Genomic DNA, 20,137 nt, shown 5'->3' with positions numbered 1-20,137 from the left:
TGAATTGTATGATTAGTTTTGAACTTGCCTTTTCCTCTGTAAGGTTTTGTATTTGTCTCTACGGGTATGAAGTACGAGTAAGTAACCCCCTTGGTCACTGTGGAACCCGATGTACGATAGATGTGTCGTGATATGATCAAAGGCGTACGAACCCCGACGTTAGGCTTTGTTGGAAGGTGTCCTGCTCTTAAAATCATGAAATCTATTTGCAATGTAGAATAAAAACAGCGAAGAAAGAAATAAAACGATACCAATACCGAAGCTTCAGCGCTGACCCATTTCAGTGTCCGCCAACAGTATATGAGCAGAATTGCGCTCCCCCATACGCTCATCGAACATACCCATCTTGGTGAGGTAGCGAGCCTTCTTAATAAGTCGACCAGGATGATAAACCATCAGCACAAGCATAGTCAAAAACATCAAAAAGGCATCAAAGACATAGATATAAGCCTCCTTAGTATTGACATCAGCCGTTCGACCAGCACCAAACTGTATAGTCCGCACCAAGTTTCGAAGCATCAACGCAAAACAAGAGACATAGATCGCCACCATATACCGCTGCCAATGAAGACCAGGGTTATGATTAATCAGAGGCGTAGGCATTTGCTGGAGTCGTCGATGGAACTTCGCCGTGATGTAGATGAAGAGGGCGAACACGACCAGAGAGAAGATCAGTCCGGCCAGAACAACCTTTTTGCCGATATCCATGACCTTGGCATCCCCGGTGACTTGGACACCAGCACCGCCAAGTTGTGTACAGAATGTGAGAACATCGTTCATGACAAAGACAAACGTGAGCCATTTGACTCGCATGCTTGACAGATGTTCGGCGTCGAAGGAGCGGATTACACGACCGAGGACCATGTAGACTGTAGCGGCGATGAGTGGCGGAGAGCACATGATGAGCATTTCCTGTAATGCCCATGACTTGATTTCCGTTCGAGATTCGTGTGACCATGCTCTGCCGTAGTAACCGAATGCCTCACCTGGTGTGTTGGTTAGCCCTAAAGCTTCTTTTCTTCTCAAGGGGATTGAGTGGTGTTCATACATATTCCACCCAGCATTAGGGGTATAAAATATGCAGCACGGAAGGGGAACATCAGCACTAAATGGACGATGGTTGAGATTCCGAAGATTGCCACGAAGGCATAGCCGGCTGAGGCAGACGGTGTATAGGGATAGAACTCGACCCAGGGATCGGATCCATTTACGCCGGGGTGGTAAACGATATCCATGTTGGGATCTTGGAGAAAGAGTATGGTGTATATCCTTCAGTTTTACTACTGAGGAGTGGCCTATCTTTATAGATTGAAGGGTCTTTAGGTCAAACAGCATAAGCTATTTCTAAATTCCCAATCGGGCAATTTGCGAACGAATACGCCCGGATGTGGGGCATCGTGGTCCACTTGGATCAGACTTTGCGGTTTATGCTTCTTTTTTGCCGCGTAGAGGTTCATCCTCGATGTATTTTTGGAAACGCCGCCATATGGACGGGGCAGGCTAGCAATTTTATAACTTGGTAGGAGCAAATAAAGCTTTTAAGCAGAAAAAAATGGCGCGGTGGTGCGGGTCTTGGGTCAATATGGCTCGTCGGCAAGCGTAGAGCGTGGAGTAGTTGCTGAGCTTGTTTTCCTGTCGGTCGCTCTAGAATGTGTGGTATAGTCTGGCATAATTGACTACATGTAGCATATAACATCCTAGGACACAATATTCCAGATATCTTCTCGAACATGTTGACGATGAGGTTAGGGCTGGCGGACAGAAACGGAAATCTAGATGCGAATACGCAAAAACTTCCCGATTAGGCTCCGATCTCAGTTTCAGACATCTAAGTTTATTTCTAGGGCAATGTTAAAAGGACCCCGTCTTGTTGATATTCGGACCCCCTCTCGACCTGTCTAAGTCTAATTAGGGAAGGCGTAGTATGTGTATTTCACGGTGTCTTTTCAGTGACATAGCAAATATTTTAACACTATTGGACAGACCGTTTTTTAGACCGTTTTTTAGACCCCTATTGTAAACCGAAGAGCAAGTCTATATTATCTTACTTACTAAACGTTTTTGCTTTAGTGAGTGCTTTTTATGGAAGATAAGATTCAACTGTCACGGCGTGGCGTCTGGGGTGCGCACGCGTACAACTGTGCGTACTGAGTAGTATATGTATCGGTCCTAGGCATGTTAGCCGTCAGGCTGACATAGTGGTCTTTTTGGCCTAGTTGGTATACATGTATTGACCTAGGTGCAAGTCTTCACACACCCTACGAGGCCTATTGTCTTCCTCTACGCCATTTTGTTCATTTTTACTAAGAAAATACACTATGAAATACACATACTAAGCCTTCCCTAATTACGCTTAGACAGGTGGAGAGGGGGTCCGAATATCAACAAGAGGGGGATCCTTTTAACATTGCCCTATTTCTAGTATGGCACCCACCGTCGTCCCCCCGACTTATCTTCAACCTAACCTAAACAATTGCTTGTTGCCTGCTGAAGATCTTCAGCATTCAAATCTGTCTCTGGTACATTTTTAGTGGAGACCAAAAGATCATCGTATTCGTTTTGTTGTCGGCTTTTGCACTCTTCTTTTTGGGTGCAAGAACTATTAATCTATTAATTATGTATTACTTGTTTGATACTGAAGCATTGTACATTCGACATGCTGCGGTTCCTTCATCTTCCTATTATCTCGCTTCTGGAAGGAATGGGCACCTGAGAGCGGCTCTTATATGAATGAAGGCAATCCTTTTGCCAGTAACTGGAAACATGGCTTCTATGGAGAGAACTATGGCCGTCTTCTGGAGATTAAACACAAGTATGACCCCACTGGGAGTCTGTTTGTCTGGAGCGGAGTTGGATGTGATGAGTGGACCCATGATCTGAACAGTGGTCTGCTGTGTCGGGTTTAATTTTGTATATGCTGGAAGATGGAGCAGCTTGTACAATACGTATAGCAATAGGTCAAACATTGAAGTCAGCTAGAAATTCTTCGGATCATCAGTTGTGAACTTGGAAGTTATACTTCGGTGTTAGGCGCAACCGTTTTTGCCACCGCCCGGTTTAAGCTCTTGAGATTATCAGCTCTGCCTTCCTCTGGTATCTCTTTTCAAGCATTCTTAGTTTCTTGAAAAACACTTGGGACCGTCGTGATGTCTTCACGCGACCCCAATGGAGACGGGCAACCCTCGTCCAAGCCCATCTCCCTCTCTCTTTCCGGCTCAAATGCTCCCTCGAAAAAGACCGGTTTCAACCTCCAATCCTCGAATCGCGGCCGTGCCACCGACTCCCCAGCAGCCAAAGGCCGGTCTCTCCCTCGGCGGCCTCACCAACTAGCGCACGGCGATGATTCTGACGAAGAAGAAGCTGCCCCGGTTCACGAAGAAGTCTCAGGCTTCGACACGCATACTGGTGGCGCGATTACCGTTGACGGACAAGCGGTCCACGATAAAAACCAGCCACTGGTAATTCCAGTTACAAGCAAGAACAACTGGCGCGACCGAGCAGGTGTCAATGTGAAGAAGGGCAAGAATCTGCTTCCCCGTGAAGTGCAAGCTATGCAAGAGGCGGAAAAGAATGGACAAGCACCCGGTGGAGATCCCACGGTCCAGACAGATGCGCCGAGCATGGCATACGGTCTGAGTTTTGCACAGCAGTCCGAAGCCCAGGAAGACAAGGGTGCAGCGAACGAAGATCGAGCCATGCCCGATGCGAATCCTGTTGCGACCAAGCCTCTTACCGACGACGAAATTGCCATGCAGGCGCTCATTCGCGAGACCAAGGGCGACGTAGAGCGGAGAACTGATCTTGTGATTGAGTCAACTACAAAGGACGAAGATGAAGCCCCGGTTCACTACAGCGAGACCAGCTCTTTCCGGACAGATGTGGCTTCGCGACCAGATCCTGCTACTTTGGATGCCTACAACGCCATTCCGGTAGAGGAGTTTGGTGCTGCGTTGCTACGAGGAATGGGCTGGAAGGACGGCCAATCTATCGGAAAGGGCAATTATGGTGGCGCCGCGGCTGCTGAGAAGGCGAAGAATGCCCGTGTCCCCGAACGACGACCTGGATTCCTCGGTATTGGCGCAAAGGATGCATCTGGCGGCAAAGGTGCCGAAGCGGAGCTTGGCGCTTGGGGTAAATCAGCCATGCGCAAGGCGTCCAGGAAGGCAGGCGAAGAGAACGGAAAGGCAGTGGGTGTATATATGCCCGTCACGATGCGCAACAAGAAGACGGGTGAGCACCTTACCGAAGAAGAGCTCGAGGCCCTGAAAAAAGAGGCAAAAGCTGCCCCCAAGGAGGACGACTGGCGTGAGAGACGAGACCACAACCTCGAAAAGAGCGGACGGGACAAGGACCGAGAATATCGCAAGCGTGATTATGATGACGAGGGTCGCTCCCACCGGAGAAATGGGTCTTCACGCCGTGATCGCAGTCTATCCAGTGGCCGCCAATCCTCCAGGCGATCCCGGTATGATGACGACGACAGAAGCAGACGGGACGATCGTTCCCATCGCGATCGTGATTATGACCGGGATCGTCGCCGCGACCGCCATGATGATAAAGACCGACGGAGAGACCGCGATCGAGATCATGACAGAGACCGTAGTGATCGGCACAGAGACGATAAGTACAGCAGTTCACGCTCGTCCCACTCATCTCGACATGATCGAGACCGAGACCGCGATCGTGACTCTCGGCGCAGCCGTCGCGACGATTAAAAATATCAATTACTTGAACGGGAAATTGGGAGGATGTTGTATATCAGAACTTGCATTACACGAGATGCGCCTGATCACCATTCGGCCATTAAAAAGTGTTACAAAAATAGAGATACCCTGGACAATAAAAGTGAAGAGTGACAAAGTAGCGACAAGAAATCTTATAGACAAGAAATCCTATGTCGACGTGAAGATGGCCAGCTACATGTACTTTGTATGTAATCATTTTTTCTAGAGACCGAGGTCGAAGAGCCGTAAAACACTGTTCAATTCTATAAAAGTAGATGGCTTTTATCCTTCCCACCCGTGGTACTCCAAGAAAGAAAGCGCCAAATTCAATGTACAAACATGGCAGAAGATCAAGCCAGTTATGCTTCCAACATAACAACATCCTTCTCATGCTCATCCCCGTTCCCATTGGCATCGTCCACAGTCAAAGCACTGAGACCACCAAGTCCAACACCACCATCCATCTCACCAAGCACCCACTCAACCAGGTAGCTGTCATCAACCAGCTCCTCAACCCGGCGGTAGTGTCTCTCCGTATACGCAGACAGGGCCTGCAGGATATCCTTCAGGCCAGCAGCAGCGCGGCCGTTCTTTCCGCGGACGGACTGGGTCGCAAGCTCCACGAATGTGGATGCAGGGTACGAGCGGAACAGGGCGTAGAGGATACGCTGTGAAACGCGCGCGGTGCGGGCATTGGTGTTCCAGTCACGGAGACGGAGGAGGAGAGTGCGCAGGTTGGCAGGATCCAGAGACTGCAGAACCTCGTCGATGGAGGGGTTACCGGTCAGACTGGCTGCGGCACGCTTGCGTTCCTCGGCTGGGAGGGTTGGGTCATCTGCGGCGTTGATGGCGGCTGTAAAGAGGGATAGAAGTCTACCCGGGTGGTTGAGTTGCAAGGCCAAAACGATGGCTTCGCGGTAGTTACCGGCCCGGATGTGGTTCTGCAACTCCTGGTCCTGCTCAATGCGTTCGGAATTGGCGTGCACAGCGGCGGTGTATGTGGCCGAGGTGGTGTCTGTCCAGAAGGTGACTGTTGCGTCTGCGGAGCCGGAGGCGATGGCGTAGGGGGTGGAGTTGAGTTTGGAGGAGATTTGCTTCACGTCTGAACGGGAGCCGGATGGGGTCGGGCTGGCGAGGGCCCAGACTCGGTCTTCGTGGTTGTCCAGGGTTGTTTCGAGCTCGCCTGTGTAAGGGGACCAGATCTTGACCAGACCGTCTGCAGCGGCGGAGGCGACAAGGGGACGGGCCTGGATGGCGTTATGGCGTGCTGCTGCGGATTCTTCATCTTCGTCGTCGCCGTGCTCGTTGGAGACCTGGGGAGGTGGAAGCCAGAGAACCTTGAGGACACTGTTGGTGTGGCCCTCGAAGGTCAGGAGACAGCTGTAGTCAGACAGACTCCAGAGCTTGACGGTCTTGTCACCGGAGCCTGTGACGGCCAGTCCTCGACTTGTGCTGGTACGTGCATCGGTATTGATAATTGGTGTGCCTTGGGGGGCGAATCGCACAGACCAAACACCTCTCTTGTGGCCGCGAAGGACACCAACTGGGGAACCTTCCTCGGCGGCCCAGATCTTCACCGTGCGATCTTGTGACGCCGAAGCAAACAACTCAGATGTGGAATCGATATCAATTGCGTTGATATCCTTCTCGTGAGCCTTGCGGGTATAGATAGCCTTGGGGGAGTGCGGCTTGTCTTCCTTCAGAGGGGCGAGCTTGCTTGTGTCCCACCGCTTGATTGTGCGATCTTGCGAACCAGTAATCAGAAATGATGGCGGGTGGTTGACGGGGTCATTGTATGCGGCACTGCCAACTGGCGGTGGTACCCGTGGAAGGGCGATGGCTCCCAAAGACTCGGCGTGACCAGTGAAAATAGCAAAGCAGGTATAAGAGGATGTTTTTGGGTCAATACGCCAAAGACGTGCTGTGTTATCCTTAGCGCCGGTTGCTAGCCAGTGTCCTGACCAGTCCACATCAATGCAAATAATGATATCGTCGTGACCTTCAAGGTGTGTGACATCAGCACCGAAGTACTCCTCCACTCCCTTGTCCGAGGGTCGGTCTTCCGACGGGGCAACCGACACGACACGGATACTCTCAGTGTTGGTGGCCAATGCAAGCATTGATCGGTCAGGTCCAACATAGGCCAAATCAATAATCTCATCGTCGTTTCCAGAGATGCGACGGATGATTTTCAAGGGCTCCAACGTTGACCCGGGCTTGTAATCAGACAGGGACTCGAGCGAGTGGAGGCGAAGTGTCTGGTCTGCGTGAACAGTCAAGACAAAAGGCAAACCAGCCGAATACTGGATAGCGACAACGCTCTCGAACTCCTCTCCGGCCTCTTGTTCCTCTGTGACCTCGCTGCCACGATTGCAGTCCCAAACACGCAATTTGCCATTCTCTCCGCCAATAACACAGAGCCCACTATCAGCAATGAAAGCAGCGGCTTCCACACTCTCCAAAACAGGGATGATTCTACGGGTCTTCCAAGTGCGCGCATCCCAAACGATGACCGTCTTGTCTCGGCTGGCTGAGATCAAAGCGTTTTCTGAAGGAGAGAACGACAAGCTGCGAACAAGAGAGACATGCGACTCGAGGGACGCAATGGACTTTCTCTTGTGCAGATCCCACACGCGCAATTTGCCGTCTTCGCTGCCGGAAGCTAGGCGGAACCCTGCAGTAGAGCCTGCAGAAACAGCACCCTCGTCCATATCTTCATCGTCATCCGTAGACTTGCGCTTGTTCTTTTTGGAAGATTTCTCGTCGGCAGTAGGAACCTCGAAGAAGCAAAGCGCAGAAATAACACCACCATGGCCGTGGAAAGTGTGCGTGACGAAGCCACCTCTAATATCCCAGACCTTGATCGAGCCGTCGGCGCCACCAGTGGAAAGCAAAGTACCAGTAGGATCAACAGCAATAGTCACGACTGGCGCAGTGTGGGGCTTAAGGGTTCGGAGAAGTTCTGTTTCAATGGTTTGAGAAGACTCGTCGAAAGGTGAGAGGGAGTATATGCGCATGGACATTGAGCGCGAGCAGACAATGGCGTGTGAAGCAGATGGCGTGACTAGAAAATATGTTAGGCTTGAATCTCAACGAGAGCAATTGTTACTTACTGGCCAAACCGGTAACAATCTCTCCATCCTGCGTGGCTTGCGGTTAGCACTTTGCAATTGACACCAAAAGAACAAAAGCGACAAAACCTACTCCTTCAAGACTGGCAAGCTGATTACCGGTCTCCAGATCGACGATCAAAGCATCCTCGCCGACGCAGCTCAGCAAGATGCGCCCACTGGCGTCCAGCGCCGTGCTACCGCCAGTGTAAATAGGGCGGAGCGTGCGAGACGCCTCGAAAGTAGTTTTGACAATAGCTTTCGACATGACTGTAGGATATTAAATCAGAATTCAGCCATGGAGAGAAGTTCAGTCGCAAAAAACGGCAGCTCGAGCGGGCAACTTTTTTTGTTTGCTCTGTTTGCTCTGTGATAAGATATGGCTGGTGCCTCAGGCGCCCAACCCGCGTCACTTCCACCTTCGACTGCGCTTCCTTCGCATCTTTCTTTAAATGCGCGTCTATATAATCGGGATACATCTCGCTTGCTTGCACTAGAAGGCGATGTAGCTGCGATACTGGCCCAGCTAAATTTCACGATATGGGTCGACAGGCCTACTTGAACCGGCTCGCTTTGGTAAGCGCCCTCTCTTGACTTGCGAATATCCTCTCTTTGCTTCAGATGCAATAATATATATGTGGTCTATGGCAAGATGATCCCGGCTTGCTTTCTGGAAGCGAGATCTTCTGAATATACCATGTTAAGCCATCTTATTGCTCCGCGAGCACAACATATCATCTTGTTATGATGTCCTCGCTTAAAACAAACTACAGCTCGGCAGACCAATCATACTGACTATTCTCAAGGGCCGGTCACCATATGAAGCACCGGACAATGCGGCGGTTGACCCTTCTAATCCTGTCCGACGGGTTTCGAGTGTCCACGCTGATAGCTACATGCAACAGTATGATGCTCGTGGCCACCCTGTAAATCCCGAATCCAGGTCTCTTGGGCGGGAGTTTCGAAGGGCAAAGAATGATATCCTTTCAACAATGGGAATTGTTGTCAGCGGAGAAGACCGAAACACGAGTATTCCAAACGAACAACAGAAGATCAACCAAATTGCGAGTGAAAATGATTTTGGACTTGTTATAACGACCCTTGACCAATTATTCGTCTTTTTCGGTACCTGGTGGACCTCTTCATTTACTGGTCGAGTACAGGTGAATGCACTCCCATCGCTTTAGGGGTTAGACTAACACCTGGCTGTTATTATCCAGACTTACAAACATTATGCCCACGCTGCCTTGTTTGATGTCATTAAATCCGAGCGAGGATCAACAGGGATCCTCGGGTTCTATTTTGCAGGAATTCCTGCATGGGCAATGTCAAGTGGATTGGCCATTGCTCGCGAGAATCCGCTCAAACGCATTTTTGCCTCTCTACGGGAGTATGCCCAGTCTCTTACAGGCGAGTCCCTTGGTGTTCGATCTCTTTTTGGACTCATCTACACAGTGTAAGTAGATCCTTTATCCACCACGACAGTGAGCAAGACTGAGACTGATGATGAATCCAGGGCGAAGAACTCGGTGCTCATGCTCTCTGTGGAGTTCTACATGTATTCCATACTCCAAACCCTCTCTCTTGTGTCGCCCTACTCAATTCCCAGCGCTCAACTTCTCATTCCGTTTGGCAAGGGGTCCTTACTGCAGCTGCCGGCACTTCCTACTGATCTCTCCCCTGGCTCCCTGGGCATTTCACTAGTGGGTCTATTGACCCATCCCGGCGTCTTAGCCTTCGTCTATGGCTATTATTTGCGTCCGGATCTTGAAGAGCGTATCTATAGGTTGATTCGTCGGCGTCTGCCGAAAGCAACTATTGCAGATGAGCTCTCAGTTCGAGTGGCGTTTGAAGAAAATCTGATTGAGTGGGTGGTGCCGACCCTGGGACGCAAATCAGACGAAGAAATGTACCGCGGCAATCTCACGCTGTTTGAAGATATCAAGTACGAGCTAGGTGCTTTGCGAAAATGGGTATTTTCGTTCTTTGGACTGCGATCGAGCAAGTCATTAGACCAGCAAGCTTTCGCGTCCTTCAGAGACGAGAGGATTGAATCTCTCAGAAATTCGATTGAGATGTTACAAAATGAACTCGAAGGAACACAGCTCAACTCTTCTAATGAGAATGAATCAAGTGACCCGCTACGCAGACCCCCGGGAATCACACCCGATGCCCAGATTGCCGCCGCTGCACCGCCTCCACTACAAGATACAACCGCGTCTACACATTTGAGTCAATTAGATTCGGCTATGGGCTTGCACCAGGTGCTCACAAATGAAAACCGCATGTCTCAGTCGCCCGGTGAAATGAGCAACGATTATTTCTCCGAGATAGCCACAGTTGGGCGAACAAGTGGTCCGTCGACCACTTCAAACCAGCAAGACCAACCAGGCGGTTCACAAAATGGCGAGAGCTCAACAATGGACCGAAATAGCTCACGATCAAATACGCTTTTCTCTCGTCCGTCTTCACCAGAGACGTCTCCTCCTACATCACCTCGTGTCAGAGCATCCTTGATCCATCAGAGCTCTGACATTATCACAATGCAGCTTGAACTATTGGGCAACCGGAATCGGAACCCGCAGAACCAAGCTTCAAATCTTGCCAACCTAAATGCCCTCGCAGGCAATGATGTCTCAGGTCTTAATAGACATGCAGACGCCATGGATAGACGATCAATAGCTGAATTCCTCGAGGCTCTAATTTTAAGCCAGGCCCAGCGCCAGGGATTGCATCCACCAGCGCAAGGAGATACCGACGGCCTCTCCAGTGTCACCGCTGGTCAACCCATCATAACCCATCAAGATCTAGGCGTCCCGCAGCCGGAAACCCAGCGTCGGACCCAAGCTAATGAGCCCGAGGGTGAGCCTCCGGCGCTAGAATCCATCGAGGAAGCACCAGAGCCCAGCGTTCCAAACATCCTTCCGGACGGCGTGGAAGAACCAATCGACGAAGAACCCACCAACCAGCCAATCCCCGTCGCTGTCGCAGACCACAACGTAGACACGCAGTACGATACCCTTCACCAGCCACTTCCACCCACCTCTCGCATTCCTGGACATATTACCGACCGTTCATCAGGTGTTCACCGCGTGACCCTTCTCTCGGCATACCCGGTCGACTCACTTGCATCCAATCTCGCAGCTGCAATCAGCGGCATTATTCTTGCGCCCCTTGAAGCACTCTTCTTCCGCTCATTAGCCCAGTCATGGCTGACCACACATCCTTCGTCTGTTGGCCGACTTTCGGATGTCCATCCTTTGGGTCTGTGGTTTGGCGGAAGAACCTGGCCAGATATCGGCGAGTATACGTGCCGATTGGTACTCATGAGGGGAATGCATATTGCAATGAGAGCCGGGATATGGGGATTCATGGTCGGTTCGACGATGAGGATTGGTAGGAAGTTTTGTGGTTGGGGGAGCTTATGATGTGCTATTTCTGTTGGCGTTGTCAACACCTAGGCTATGTTTTACGAGTCACCTTACACTAATCAGTGCAGCAGTTGCACGGTTTTAACTCCTCTCATACTGCTTCTCAAATACCGAAATAGGACACCAAAAAAGTAACTCCAAGGTACATAAGTTTGTCATTATTCAATAATACACCAGGCTTGCTCTCGAGGAAGCAACGAGAAACTGGAAAGCATAGCATGTATGAAGAAAAGGCAATACAGACATCCCAATCAACACCCTAAGTCTTTACTCTTTCAGGTTCAGATTATGCTCGGCCCTTTCCCTTCTTCCCAGGGACCTTGCGTCGCTCCCAGACCATCAGGTAACCCTCTCGTGTAAACAGCGTCTCGGTCTCTGCACGCTTAACAAACAGGTCCTGGATCTCGAGCCATTCCGGTCCACGCTGCTGTTGCTCCGTGGCACCGCCGTTTTGGGTGCGCGCGTTCTCGGCCGACATGGCCTTGTCGTGGAGCTGGACCATCCACGAGACTTTCTCGCTGCCGCCGCCGGCACCGCTGGAAGAACCACCGGCACCCGATGCAGCATTGACGCCCTTGTCGACGGCGTCATCGGTTGCACCTGGTGCGGCTACGGTTGGGTCGAGGATGATGTTTGCTACGAGGTCGTAGAGGATTGGCTCGCCAGGTGGCCAGATGTCGGGGTTAGGCTCAACGTATGGTGACATGTCCAGAGAACGGGGAGAGGGGAAGGTCACGATGGTTGGGTTGCGCTCGGAGACGAACCGGTTCTTGCTGAAACGTTTGATGTGGAAGAAAAGATATGGTGGGAGAGGGTGAAGAAGACGGTGTCGGACACGGTGGGCCAGCTTCTCTGACGCCGTGTAGCCGTTATATTTGTTCAGGAGGGTGGTCAGGGGAATCTGGGGGATGATGGACTCCCGGTTGGCCGATTGGAAAAGAGGTGTAGGAGGCAGATCCAATGTCAAGATGAGGAAAGGTGTGACCTGGCTATTGATGGTGCCAGACTCGGTGAATACCAGGCGGGCATTCTGGGTATCAGAGTGGGCGGTAATAGCTTGGCTTTCAATTCGGAGATGGCCCTGGAACGCTGCGTGGATGACACTCGTAGGTGTTGGTGATGGCTTTTTGGATCCGCCCAGAGATAGGTGAAGGGCGTTTAGGAACCAGGACAGGAATTCCACCGGGTCTGACTGGTTTGTGAGTGTGAAACGTTTTGAGGATCGCAGGGCAATCTCCTGTAGCAACTCGTGCGGCGATACATGTGACCGGAACGCTTTTGGATTCCATAGCTTGCGCACAAGGGTTCTGAACCGAAGGACCATCTCCGGTGTGCCAGGCGTGGGGAAATCGTGGAGGAGGAAGAAATTGCGGATTGGTAGAACGTGCGCCATCAGTTGAGCTACTACATTGACGTAGTCATTGGCTTTGATGTTGTTCATGCCGACGAATCCTGTAAGACAGACAGTCAGTCCCAAGTATCCAGTTCCCGGTGTATTTGACGCACTTACCTGGTCTGTATCGAGCTCCAGAGAGGTCCCAGGCATCATGGACTTCTCTGTCGAGCTTGACCACCTCGTTCTTTGTATAGTGGGGATCCACCACGTATTTGATGTCGTCCAAACTCTTGTTTTTGACCTCATATCCCTCTGGCAGAACGTAGACCTTCCTTGTACCGATATTGATGAAGACGTGGTGTCCGACTTCGAGTGCATGGAAATATGCGTGTGATTTGGGACCGCGACCTTGGAAGTATTTGCCGCAGACGAGACAGGCGTACACATTGATATTCGACAGACTGACGGAGCACAGCTTCTCAAAATCGAAATCGAGAATCTCCCGGTTGATCGTGTCCAGGTAGAGGTCGCCGTAGCCTTCCATGGGAGCGCTTTGTCGCTTTGGAGCACTAAGCGCAGGCGCATCTTCGTCGATATCCGAGAGACCTGAAGGATCCTTTTCACCTTCCTCCAGCTCCTCTCTCTCTATTTCGGCTGCACCTTCGATATCCGCTCCATTGCGACCACCCTGTTCCAGCTTGCCGCTTGAAAGTCCTGCGCCATTCGGAGAATCACCCCCGGACTGGTCCTCGACACGGGCTTTTTTCGAGGCGGGCGAGCCCGAGAAGTCTTGTTCCAAAGGGAGCTCTGCGTGCCTTTTCGACATTGCGATATGGTTGTAGTGAAGGTTGATCGCGCAGTTCTGACGGACGGAATGCGATTTCGATGCAAACAAGTCAAACAACCAAGATCAAATAAAGCTCCACAAGTATACACTACACCAGCCACTGTTTATTGTACTCTTTCAAAAGACGCGATCTTTGTTAAACTGGTCTTTTATAGTGTCAAGACCATTTAGAAATCCACTTATTTCTTACAGCCTAAGTCATATCATCTCAAGATGAAGCCGTAACCAAAGAAAACGTCATAGGATGTGATTCAACAAACGCCTCATGTCGACCTTTAAGCACTCTTGACCACCTTATCGTTATCAACCTCTATTTCCCTCACACCATCCTTCGTCACCACTTTCACCAAGACCTGTAGAGAGAGTCAGTATGTTGGTATGCGGAAAAGGTGGCATTTTACTTACTCCCTTGTAGTCAATAGGTAGTCTGCGCTTCAGCTCATCTGTGCACAAAGTGAGGAGCTTGAGTCCCTCATCAAGATTGATGTTAGGATTGTGGTGTTTGTCAAGGATGGATAGGCAGTAGTATCTATTCAAGTTAGCATTGACACATCGTCCCAAAGCTCGGTTTCAACATACTGGGCATAGCCGTGGGCAGCATATGGTAGGGGTGCCAATGACGCAAGGTAGTCAATCCAGTAGAGATGGGGCGCCTCAGTGACCGGATCTATGCCACCGAGCAGCAGGTTGACGGTGTAAGGACTCCGTGACCGCAGACTGCGCGCCAATTCTCCTCGAACGAAATTGGCAACGGCGGAGGGGCTGAGTTCGGTGTCGTTACGCATGCTGTAGAGCGCAGCATTGGCTTGGATATATTCGGCAAATTGAACTATAACGACCCATCTCGTTAGCATGTTCGTCGTATTGGGGGCGTCGTAGGAGTTGGCATACCAGTATCTCCGGACTCTCCAGAGAAAGCCATGAGTGTGTTCTTGTTCAGCTGTCGTGTCTTATCATCTTCGGCCTTGAGAACTGTCGGGCCTCTCATTGCGGCCTTGGATGCTGCAAGAATGACGAAGTCCTTGCCGGCGATACCCAAGAGAACCTCCCTAGCAGCGGTCAGTAACCATTTGTAAAATAACAGGAGTAATTAGCAATAATCTCACATGTTTGCGGTGAGTGAGAATCAAAAAAGAAACAAGCAAGTAGATGATTGAAGACGATGGGGAGAAGTGGTCAAGTGAGGAGGACCGCGCGGTGAGCTTGACGCCTGGAGCTCCCGGCGTCAGCTACTGCTGACTCAGCCGCCGCTTAGCGCTTTTTTTTCTGCCAAAAAAAAGTTGAAGTTTTGATCTCCGCAGCCCGAGTCTTTCGAGAACGCCATTCCTTCAATTCTTTTTGTTTTCTACGGAAATTAGGAAGTGACAACCTGGCTTGACACAAGGTCGTTATGTCTTCCTTTTTCACTGTCCCTGCTGCCCAGCGCAAGCGGAAGAGAGACGACCGCGCCTCAGCCCCAGGATCAAAGAAGCGAGGCGGAGATGCCAAAACCGACGGCGCCGGTCGTCAGGCCAGAGAGAGAGAAGAATCGATCTCTGGTAGTGATATCGACGAGGACGAAATTGCATCGGAATCAGGCGACGAGAGCGGATCAGATTCGGAAGACGGCGAAACGGCGGGAGATCGAAGATTGAAACTCGCTGAACGCTACCTGGAAAACATTAAAGACGAGGTTGACGAAGCCGGATTCGATGCGGCAGACATTGATCGAGACTTGATCGCGGAACGATTGAAGAAGGACGTTGATGAATTCAAAGGACGGACGTTCCGTCAAATCGCTGCGAAACTCTCCTTCCCTAACGCACCCCATTCGTTTTTCCGCTCAGATACCCAGTCGACAACTGCTATTGCTGTTCACCCGCCATATGTCTACGCTGTTTCAAAGGATAAGACTTTGACCAAGTGGGAGTTGGTTACACCGAGTGTACCCGCCTCTACCGCATCGAACGGTGATGCTGATATTTCCAAACGGCCTCCACGTCCCCAGCGCAAGAAGCCTAAGCGTGTCAGATATGCTCGGGGTATGCGCAAGAACCCTGAAACCGGCGAGGAGCATGGTCATACAGGAAACATCTTATCCGTTGCCGTGTCCCCCTCTGGACGGTTCGTGGCCACTGGTGGAGCGGACAACAAACTGATCATCTGGGATGCGGAGACTTTGACGCCCACCAAGACGTTCTTACAACACAGAGACTCTGTTTGCTCATTGTCCTTTGCGCGCCATATCTCAACGATGAGTTCCGGAGAGCAGCTGTTCTCGGGTTCTTACGATCGTACTATTAAGACATGGTCCATTAGTGGAGCTGGCCACGCCTATGTCGAAACACTCTTCGGTCACCAGGACCATGTTACTGGAGTTGCCGCCATGACCATCGACGAATGTGTTAGTGTTGGTGCTCGTGACCGCACAGCCCGTTTGTGGAAGGTTGTCGACGAAACGCAGCTGGTGTTCCGTGGTGGTGCCGCGAAAAGTGCCCCTTACCACGAGAGCAACATTGACTGTATTGCTCCTCTACCACCAACCCACTTTGTCACCGGCTCAGACTCTGGCTCTCTCTGTCTCTGGTCCGTACACAAGAAGAAGCCGCTCTTCACCATCCGTCTTGCCCATGGCCTGGATCCAATCCCACCTCTGGAAGAATTATCACCCGAAGTCAACGAAGAGACTGCCGCCCACAACATGCGGCACATGCGCCCCATGCCTCGCTGGATTACCGCTCTAGCCACCCTCCCTGGTACCGACATTGTACTCAGCGGCAGCTGGGACGGTTGGATTCGGGCATGGCGCATCTCGGATGATAAAAGGACTATTATTCCTCTAGGCCCCATCGGCCAGGGCTCCCTTGGCAGCGCGACGCCCGACACACCTTCGCAACAACTCAACCAGACCCTTGCTTTCGACGCTACCCCAGACCGCATGGTTGAAGATGAGAAGCCTCAACCCGAAACCCAAGAACCGGAGCCTATGATCAAGGGTGTCATCAACGACATTGCTGTCTTTGAACGCCGTCCCGAATCCGATCTTCCTGGTGAATCAAAATCCAAGTCGGAGACCCAAAACGAACCTCGCGGTGTATCAATCGTTGCTGCTGTCGGCAAGGAGCACCGCTTGGCTCGCTGGAAATGCTTTGCCAACAACTACTACGAAGGCACTACTGCCGAGGGCCGTAACGGAGCTGTCGTGTTCGAGGTTCCGCTTACCACTAATGAAACCGTGAGGGCTGATGTATAAATCTTGTTCATAATTGTTCTGTCTCGGCCTTGCTCACCAGTCGAGGATAAAATGGGGAGCGTTGCTTGGGGTCCGGTGTCTTTGGAGTCAGATCTGTGTATGTATTTCTACCATTTTTGCATATGTACCGGATTTTTTTGGTGCATTGAGTATTCAATCATATCCCTATTGCAAGCACATTCGGTGTAAAACAAGGACCTGTCATAAGCCATCAGTATATGCGTAGGTGCCATAGCATTCTTTCGAAATTCAAATAAACGCTCATGAAAAGACGTCGGAATGACCGCAGCTCAACTGTGTAGAGGCCGTACGAATACTTCATGGGTATAGACAGTGATGACCCTTGTTATACAGCAGATGAGGGAGATCACGTATATTATTGTGTTTACTCTCAAGCATACTTTAACCTGTTTTGGTCCCCGAGGGTCCCTGGCCATTATCGCTCATCGATTGTCCACGGTTGTTAGAGCGAACCAGACTCTGGTGCTACATAAGGGAACAATAGTCGAGAGGGGAACTCATCAGGAACTGCTAGATATGGACAAAGGATACTATAATTTATGGCAAAGACGGCCTGGTAAGAAATTGATCTCATTGTTGTGAGACAACGCCATTATTGTAATACAGGCACATTTAGTTAGGGCTGGTTGATCAAACTACGTTTGGTTGGACGCCACCGGCTCCATGGCACTCTACAATACTGAAGACTCCATGACAAGCTAAACCAGTCTCTCTTGTTGAAAAGAGCTGCTGTAAGAAATATTCGGATTTGATATTATGAAGTAGCATCCTTTGCAGGTTCAACAGCTGTTTATCAAATATTAGGTTTGGTGTCTATTCTTGGTGGTATGAGGCGACAAAGGGTCATTCGAGCCGAGAAAGAAACAACTGGGGCATACGTTAAAGAGGGATAGGACCGAGGTAAGAAGGATGAGAGAGGGGACATGAAGATCTAACACCTAGTCGCTGAAACCACCAAAGATGACAGAACCCCTTTTGGATATCAAGGTATAGAAAAAATGCAAACAAAGCGCCAAGCATGCTTTCTACCTATTCCCTAAACGCCATGCTGAAGAACAAGTAGGCGGCATAGGGGGATGGTAGATGTTGTGTTCAAAAATTGTCTTAGTATGGGGAGTATCTGTTGCGCCGTCTGTGAGTATTTCTTCTCACTGGGCCAACAGGTTGATCGTCGTCGGAATCATCAAGGGTAATCGCATTGCGAGGGGAGAGCCCACGACCCGTATTAGGTCTTGTGGTTGCTGGAGGACGAGGAGGCGATGAGCTCGCAGCTTCCGAATCTTCGGATCTCTCGCTCGATTCAACAGTCTCAGCAGAAGAAGTAGGATGGTCTTCTATCCTTTGCGCCCATGGAGAGGTGCCGGGCTCTCGCCAGACAGGCCGAGGTGCGTTGCCAAACGGCTGTCGAGGAGGCGCAGCCCGGATATCATCTTCATCGGATGAGTCTGAGTCACTTACCTCCTCCGAATCTTCCTCGGCGTCATCTTCACCATCAGTATCTGTATCAATGCGTGGTGGTATTTGATGACGAGATACATTCGGTCTGGGAGGGCCATTAGGCTGAGAACCGCTTACAACAGTAGAATGATCCGAGTCCGATTCGTAGTCGTCATTCGTAAGCTGGGTTCCATCATTAATGAAGGAGTCTTCATGATCGTACTCGTTCTCATCCTCGATGTCTTCTTCATAATCAAACTCGTCCTGGCCGTAGTTTCCCGTGAATCGTGAAACGAGTTCAGGTGGCATTGCGGATCCATGATACCCTAGGCGAGCCATTGTCTGATAGCTACCCATAAAGCCTGGCAAAGAGGGCATCCCAAAGGTGGGACCATTGGTAGGATATCGACTTGCGAACTCGCCCCACACGCCATCATCAATGTCTCCAAAATCGTCTTCGGGCTCCTCGGGCTCCTCGTCGTCCATGTCATCTAGTGAATCGAGGTCGCTACCACTTTCGCTCTCGTCGCTTGATTCGGTCTCGTCTGTTTCGGACCCAGGGCGGTATCGATAGCCACAGCCAGCACAATGCTCTCCTTCCTCGAGTTCCCATGAACAATACGGACATCGCATAACCCCATCATCAATGTCAATGACGGGCTTTAGAGGGGGGGCTTTGGGTCTGAAAAGTCCGCCGAATAGACCCCCTTGTGTTGGATGGTTATTCGACTTGTCTTGGTCAAGTTTCCCAGCTTCCTCTTGTCGATTTTTCGTATGCTCCATGGTCGTTTCGCCCTTGTCTAGAAGCTCAGCGCGAGCTGTAAACATCTGCACGACCGCCCGGACCTTTAAACCACCAGAATTGTTAGATGTAATGAACTTGATTAAGATTTGTGTTGTACTTACCAGATACGCTGGTGCCGGTTGGGATTTGACGGGTGCTCGACAATCGGGACATGTTCGCTTTGATCTCCCTCCGGAGAACCATGACGATAGACACTGTAAAGATCCGCGTTAGATCGAGGAACGGGGATCAAATTGATATCGAGCAACTCACGGAATAGCAGAAAGTGTGTCCACACGCAAGAGTGAAAGGTTCGTAGAGAGGTCGAATGCAAATACCGCACTGTATCAGAGTGCGAATGTCATCCACATGTCCTTGGAGAGTATTGGCCAGCTAAAAAGCGCGCGTCAGTCTCAGTCACGTTGTGTAATTACGGCACTCGACTCACTCCGGATGTTTCGGCCGCAGAACAGCATTTAGTTGCCATTTTTTCCCTTCCGAAGCTTGTCGGGAGCTGGTATCACTGCAAGAGCAGCTTTATCATCAACAGGCGCGTTCGGCGAGTCGGTGGAGTGACGGCGCGATTTCCGACACGATGCGGTGGGGTCGAGAGGAAAAGTTTCGTGTGGCAAAGCAGGTGCAGAAGCTTGCGCAGAGGCTAAAGAGAAATAAATATTGCGCTAAGAGTGAGATCTGGGCTTCGAAAGAAGAGAAAAGAAAAGAAAAGAAAATAAGGCAATGTGATTCTGATTCAGAAGTGAGGAAGCCAGGGTAGACACTTCGTTCGTGGCCTCAGGCACCGATCACATAATCAGGAGCCCTTGAGCAAACAACTTCGCTTGACTCGTCACATTGACCACCTCTTTGTGCTATGTATGATTGTTGACTCCTCGAGTAAGGGGCGTACTCTGGGTGCTCTATGTGTGTCTTTGTGTATCAAAGCCGAAGTATAGCCTACTATCCTATGGGTTCCACTTAGCCTCCGTCTCCTTACAAGCCAACAGATCGCTCTTCAAATCCAAAGTGAGCATTCATCGCATTTAAACACCTTATTCTTTTGCTCCCTGATATGCTCCCCAGAAGTACGAGCTTGCTCTTGGTCACGAAAAGATGACTGTCGTCGAAGACACCTTTGGACATTGTCATCGTCAGCAATCTCCTCGTTCATATGTTTCAAGGATTCAATCTGCTCAACAAATAAATTCTTAGAGGCAA

General features: G+C 50.6%; 8 protein-coding genes across 8 annotated transcripts; 3 read left to right on the top strand and 5 right to left on the bottom strand.

Moving 5' to 3' along the window:
* Positions 1-264: 264 nt before the first annotated feature.
* PENARI_c007G02799 (RTA1 domain-containing protein) lies at positions 265-1,235 on the bottom strand (the record flags this gene model as incomplete). Its single annotated transcript, XM_022630813.1, has 2 exons — positions 265-986; positions 1,049-1,235. The coding sequence occupies 2 exons, from the start codon at positions 1,233-1,235 to the stop codon at positions 265-267; spliced, it is 909 nt and encodes a 302-aa protein (XP_022489111.1).
* Positions 1,236-3,146: 1,911 nt separating this feature from the next.
* On the top strand, positions 3,147-4,715 carry spp2 (spliceosome ATPase-activating subunit SPP2; the record flags this gene model as incomplete). The annotated part of the gene is made up of 1 exon (XM_022630782.1): positions 3,147-4,715. The coding sequence occupies one exon, from the start codon at positions 3,147-3,149 to the stop codon at positions 4,713-4,715; it is 1,569 nt and encodes a 522-aa protein (XP_022489215.1).
* Positions 4,716-5,083: 368 nt separating this feature from the next.
* Positions 5,084-8,102, bottom strand: PENARI_c007G01564 (U3 snoRNA-associated protein UTP13; the record flags this gene model as incomplete). The annotated part of the gene is made up of 3 exons (XM_022630745.1): positions 5,084-7,788; positions 7,838-7,865; positions 7,929-8,102. The coding sequence occupies 3 exons, from the start codon at positions 8,100-8,102 to the stop codon at positions 5,084-5,086; spliced, it is 2,907 nt and encodes a 968-aa protein (XP_022489070.1).
* Positions 8,103-8,374: 272 nt separating this feature from the next.
* PENARI_c007G09409 (uncharacterized protein) lies at positions 8,375-11,415 on the top strand (the record flags this gene model as incomplete). Its single annotated transcript, XM_022631114.1, has 5 exons — positions 8,375-8,410; positions 8,641-8,991; positions 9,055-9,290; positions 9,351-11,098; positions 11,408-11,415. 5 exons carry the CDS (start codon positions 8,375-8,377, stop codon positions 11,413-11,415), a joined length of 2,379 nt encoding a protein of 792 aa, XP_022489040.1.
* Positions 11,416-11,551: 136 nt separating this feature from the next.
* On the bottom strand, positions 11,552-13,427 carry PENARI_c007G11127 (ubiquitin carboxyl-terminal hydrolase family protein; the record flags this gene model as incomplete). Its single annotated transcript, XM_022631201.1, has 2 exons — positions 11,552-12,717; positions 12,776-13,427. 2 exons carry the CDS (start codon positions 13,425-13,427, stop codon positions 11,552-11,554), a joined length of 1,818 nt encoding a protein of 605 aa, XP_022489076.1.
* A 296-nt stretch (positions 13,428-13,723) lies between these two features.
* pre1 (proteasome core particle subunit beta 4) lies at positions 13,724-14,772 on the bottom strand (the record flags this gene model as incomplete). The annotated part of the gene is made up of 5 exons (XM_022630979.1): positions 13,724-13,801; positions 13,854-13,977; positions 14,028-14,277; positions 14,340-14,497; positions 14,768-14,772. The coding sequence occupies 5 exons, from the start codon at positions 14,770-14,772 to the stop codon at positions 13,724-13,726; spliced, it is 615 nt and encodes a 204-aa protein (XP_022489058.1).
* A 66-nt stretch (positions 14,773-14,838) lies between these two features.
* PENARI_c007G09518 (ribosomal RNA-processing protein RRP9) lies at positions 14,839-16,680 on the top strand (the record flags this gene model as incomplete). The annotated part of the gene is made up of 1 exon (XM_022631118.1): positions 14,839-16,680. The coding sequence occupies one exon, from the start codon at positions 14,839-14,841 to the stop codon at positions 16,678-16,680; it is 1,842 nt and encodes a 613-aa protein (XP_022489323.1).
* A 1,125-nt stretch (positions 16,681-17,805) lies between these two features.
* Positions 17,806-19,409, bottom strand: PENARI_c007G10140 (uncharacterized protein; the record flags this gene model as incomplete). The annotated part of the gene is made up of 4 exons (XM_022631156.1): positions 17,806-18,984; positions 19,045-19,137; positions 19,196-19,315; positions 19,371-19,409. The coding sequence occupies 4 exons, from the start codon at positions 19,407-19,409 to the stop codon at positions 17,806-17,808; spliced, it is 1,431 nt and encodes a 476-aa protein (XP_022489387.1).
* Between the last annotated feature and the right edge of the window lie 728 nt (positions 19,410-20,137).

This window comes from Penicillium arizonense, assembly GCF_001773325.1.
Source record: "Penicillium arizonense strain CBS 141311 chromosome Unknown PENARI_contig007, whole genome shotgun sequence".
Classification (NCBI taxonomy): Eukaryota; Fungi; Ascomycota; class Eurotiomycetes; order Eurotiales; family Aspergillaceae; genus Penicillium; species Penicillium arizonense.
Note: the sequence above shows the minus strand (reverse complement) of the source record. Positions and strands in the feature narration are given on the sequence as shown.